We start from the raw sequence: 4,445 nt of genomic DNA, 5'->3' as shown, positions 1-4,445 counted from the left end.
TGGATAGCTCCTCCCACTTGGTGACGTTGGGTTCGTGCAATAACTTGGGCTAAAATATGTTCTTCAACCATTCTTTCAAATGGTGTATCATGGTGGTCATTGTTTCTTTGAATTCCTATGATATTATTTCTATTAGTGAAAAGATGTTGATGATGGTGATGATTTGCATGATTAGATGCTGATGCGAAAGGTGTATTTCTGTTTGTAGAAGAAGTAGTTGGAGTTATAAATCTACGGGATGCTTGAATTGGAATTCTTGCTGCTATTGCTGATGTTGACTGCAATCTATGTTGATGCAATAGATTTCTGTTAGAATTATTATTACTACTACTACTGTTACTACTATTATTACTACTATTATTATTGTTATTCACGAAGGGAAGAGTCAAGTTGATATTATTATTACTGTTAGTATTATTGATCAGTCGTGATTGTAAATAATTATAATTATTATAATTATTATTACTATTCACTACTGAAGGGTATTGTACAACTGGTGGGTGAGTTTGGTGAGTGGTGACTCTTTCTCTTTCTTCTTCTCTTGTTAATCTATCAAGAAAGTCATCAATATTATTGTGGTTTGGTGTTTCATCTTCATCAGATGATGATTCATATTCGGAGGAGTCTTCTGAATCTGACCAATCCAAAGAATTGAGAGGAAGTTGTGGTGAAGAAGGTGCATATAAAGGTGAACCTCCTGGAGAGAAGGGATTCAGAGTTGTTTCATCATCAGAGACAGCAATAGGTAGATTTTCCCGTTGTCGTTGCTGTTGTTCGACAACTCTTCTTGGTGGAGTTTCTGGAAGTAAAATACTTGTATCCTCATCAGTGGAATCATCAATAACAATCACTGGTAAATTGTGTTGATTATTATTCGATGATGAAGAAGGTGTTCTTGGAATTCTTCGCATTATTATTCTACGTTGTTGAAGTAGTCTTGCAGCAGTAGCAATATGAGAAAAGGAATTAAATTGTTTGAATCTCTGTGGTGATGCTCTTTTTTTGATAACCTATTAATATTCAAATCAAGATCTATTATTGAATAGGGACTGACTATGAGGATAGGACTGATATAAGTGGGATTAATGCAAGTAGTGGTTGTGCAATTGAATTGGTAATTTAATGTTTCCTTTCGATTAACATGCAACCTAAAGATTTGTGTGATGTTATTCTTTTTGATTTCTTTTAAAAAAAGCAAATTGGGCCAAAATTATCGCAAACAAGTTTTTTTGTTGAACTATGTGAATTCTTGTTTTACAACATAAATTTTATACTTTGTTCAACACTCTTTTTGATTTTCACTTCTGTAGCATTTTCACGTTTTGCATGGCTAATGATCTGCTTCAATTCAATTTGAAGACTTTCTGTCTTGGCCATCCAAAACTTGGTCCAACTATAATTGATACTACAATTAAACTTGATCACTTGGTTGTTGTGGTTGTTCAGTTGTTGATGATGGTGATGGTGATGGGAGCTCTTCTACAACACTTGGATTCTCTTCTTTGAAATCATCCTTTGAAATGGCCACTACTTGTTTGGGAGAGTAATGTTGAGATTGTCTTCGAGGTGTTTGCCTGTGCTTGTCTGAGGAGGACATTTGTGAGAGTGGAATATCTTGTTGTTGTTTTGCACTCTTATCCAAATTAAATGAAAGCAATGGATTGTGAACTAGGAGTACAAAGATTGAAAAGAGGAGAATTCCACTTGCTTGTAAAAAGTAATCAATTACGTGAAGATATGATGCAACCTCTCCTGTAATGACAGAGACAATAGCTGCCAATATTTGCATGTAGGCACTCAATAACATTCCAATCATTAGACCCATAATTTTCGTTTCAGGTTTTTGAAGAAAGTGAAGTTGCTTATTCAATTGAGTGACGTGATGAGATCTCTTGATAATTTTAAAGAGTTTGATACCCATTCCAATAAAAACAATACTCTCCAATACTAAGATTACAATAAATGTAAGAAATATAACCACAAGGATTGGTAATACCTCCACATCAATGCCGACAAGTTTCTCAGCCAGTTCAATACCAATATTCAACAAGATACAAATTCCAATAATGAATGCACTAATCCCAATCAGGGCATTGAGAATATACTTCATAGTGAGATAAGTTTTCGAAGTAAATCCTCCAGCGTTTCTAATGGTATCCATACTAAACAATATTCGAATTCGAACAATTGAAACTTGAATAATAAAAACTTACAACATATTCAAAATCAACCCAACTACGATTACAACTGTCATTCCCTGCCCATAAACAGCCAAACTCTCTAACAGTGACAGTACAGCGAGTGTAATCAATTTCTCTGACATGTTTTCCACTTTCGTATAGTCACTAAATTGATTCATCCACAAAGCTAATGAATTAAAACTCGTTCTCATGATTAAACCGAACGATTGTTGCAGAATACACCAAAAAACAGCAAAGTAAATTACTTTCTGATTCCTTTTCATTTCTTTCCAATATCTAGCCACAATCACTCCCATAATCACCATCACAATCAGATAGGAAACTAAGAAAATACCTGAATTGACCAGTGAGGGAATATTTTCTTCCATCTGAGGAAAAAATTTGGCCAACTGTTCATGAGTACTGTTTGCCAATTGTTCTGGATCGATTTTTTGAATGACCACTACTGGAGAAATACTGTACAGTGATAATGAACGAAAGAGTCTTGTTGAATCTAAAGACATTTTTTAATGTTAGATAGATAAAAATCCAATAAGCACTGGAGATATTATTCGAAACTTTGTTTATTAACCATTGACATGTCAATGTAGGACAAACGATTTTTTATGCGTAAATCTATGATGTTTCATGAGTAGAGGAAATAATTAGGAAAGCCGGTTCTGAATTCAGAGGATAATAACAAAAAGATGTGCCATTACTTCATGCAAGGCCGAGAATGTTACTGCTTTATCGAATACCAATTACCATTTTGGTTGGGAGGTCATTTTCATATAATTATAATCATATTTTCTCCTCAACAAACAACATATCACCGCATTTAGCAGATTGGGTTGATAACATTTTCATAAGAATTAAGCTTTTGTTTGTTACCATTATAGTCTTTAAGAATGCAATTAATTCATATACAGAGCTGACAATACATGGTTGAATAAATGATTTATTGGACTGAGTTTATGTACAAAAAGGAGAGGAAACAATTTTACCACAGGAATGAAGATGCAACTGAGCCCATCAATGGAGAAGCATCAACCTTCTTTCCCTTACCAAAGCCTCCAGCACCAGCCACAACAAATAATGGCATTAAATGTTCAGCAGCTCCAAGTGCTTGACATTCCTCTCGACCTGGCATTGTCTTCCATTGTAAAAGCTTGGCTTCTCTCTCTTCCACGTCCTCAATTGCACATGCTTCAGTGAGAGCTGCATCGAATGCAACTCCCCAAGGTTTTGAACTACCTCCAGCCATGAATTTTCTAATGTATGAGAAATTGTGAGGGATCATTCCACTTCCAACAATTGCAACTCCCTCATCACGAAGTGATTCCAAAGCTCTTCCCATTTTGTAGTGAGCTGCAGCATCTTGTGATGATAATACTGACACTTGGACAATTGGAATATCTGCTTCTGGCAACATCATTTTCAATGGAATAAAAGTGCCGTGATCCCATCCTCTCTTTGAATCCATTTCTGGTGAAAACCCTGCCTTTCTTAATAGATCAGCAACTTGTTGAGCAACTTGTGGTGAACCACTTGCTTTATACTGAATCTTATAAGATTCTGATGGAAATCCATAATAATCATATAATAAATCATGTTTAGCACCTGATGAAATGAATGGTTGTGACTCTTCCCAGTGAGCAGTCACCATCACGATGGCTTTTGGTTTCGGAGTGAAGATTTGCTGTGCTTTTGTAGTGAAGAATTCAATAAGAGATGAATGTGATTTGTCACCAAGCACTGGAAGAGGACCACCACCATGGCAAACAAACAATGAAGGAGCTCTAGCAGACATTTTTCTATTAACTATGATTTAATTAGGGTTTGATTTAATCTATTGATCCGATAGAGATTGATGCTTATCGATTTTTTTTTTGTGTTTTTCTTTCATCACTCGACATGTTCATTCTATTTATTTGGTTTTTTGCAATTTGCAAACCCGAAGCATTTCGATTTTTCTATCGGTAAGGAAAGTTTGTACGTGCGCATTTATTCCATTTGTTACTAACTTGAGATTTTCTCTCAGATAAATCTTGATGAGAATAACATTGAGCTAATGTTGTTGAATTGAAGAGTTTCATTGTAAAGTACATTTATTTTTTCATCACAATCCTGTAGGAATTGAATGAACTTAGTGAGCCAGTTTGCTCATATTTTTTGGCTTCACGTATGATTTGTCTAGCTTGATTTTCCCAAGTGACTATTCTCTTTTTACATTCTTTGGGAAGTTCAATTTCCTGATTGTCGAAA

At 35.0% G+C, this 4,445-nt stretch overlaps 2 protein-coding genes across 2 annotated transcripts in view; both read right to left on the bottom strand.

Moving 5' to 3' along the window:
• NAEGRDRAFT_57811 (uncharacterized protein) overlaps positions 1-1,159 on the bottom strand; it is a gene marked incomplete at its 3' end in the record, with an annotated part of 5,537 nt that extends 4,378 nt beyond the window's left edge. The window contains exon 1 of the mRNA XM_002678044.1: positions 18-1,159. Within this exon, the coding sequence (XP_002678090.1) occupies positions 18-911 (894 nt within the window). The 5' untranslated portion in view covers positions 912-1,159. The remainder of the gene's footprint in view (positions 1-17) is intronic.
• Positions 1,160-3,258: 2,099 nt separating this feature from the next.
• Positions 3,259-3,990, bottom strand: NAEGRDRAFT_3608 (uncharacterized protein; the record flags this gene model as incomplete). The annotated part of the gene is made up of 1 exon (XM_002678043.1): positions 3,259-3,990. A coding segment is annotated over one exon (732 nt), but the record flags the coding sequence as incomplete, so codon positions are not given.
• Between the last annotated feature and the right edge of the window lie 455 nt (positions 3,991-4,445).

Source organism: Naegleria gruberi (genome assembly GCF_000004985.1).
Source record: "Naegleria gruberi genomic scaffold NAEGRscaffold_19, whole genome shotgun sequence".
NCBI classification, from domain to species: domain Eukaryota; phylum Heterolobosea; class Eutetramitea; order Acrasida; family Naegleriidae; genus Naegleria; species Naegleria gruberi.
Note: the sequence above shows the minus strand (reverse complement) of the source record. Positions and strands in the feature narration are given on the sequence as shown.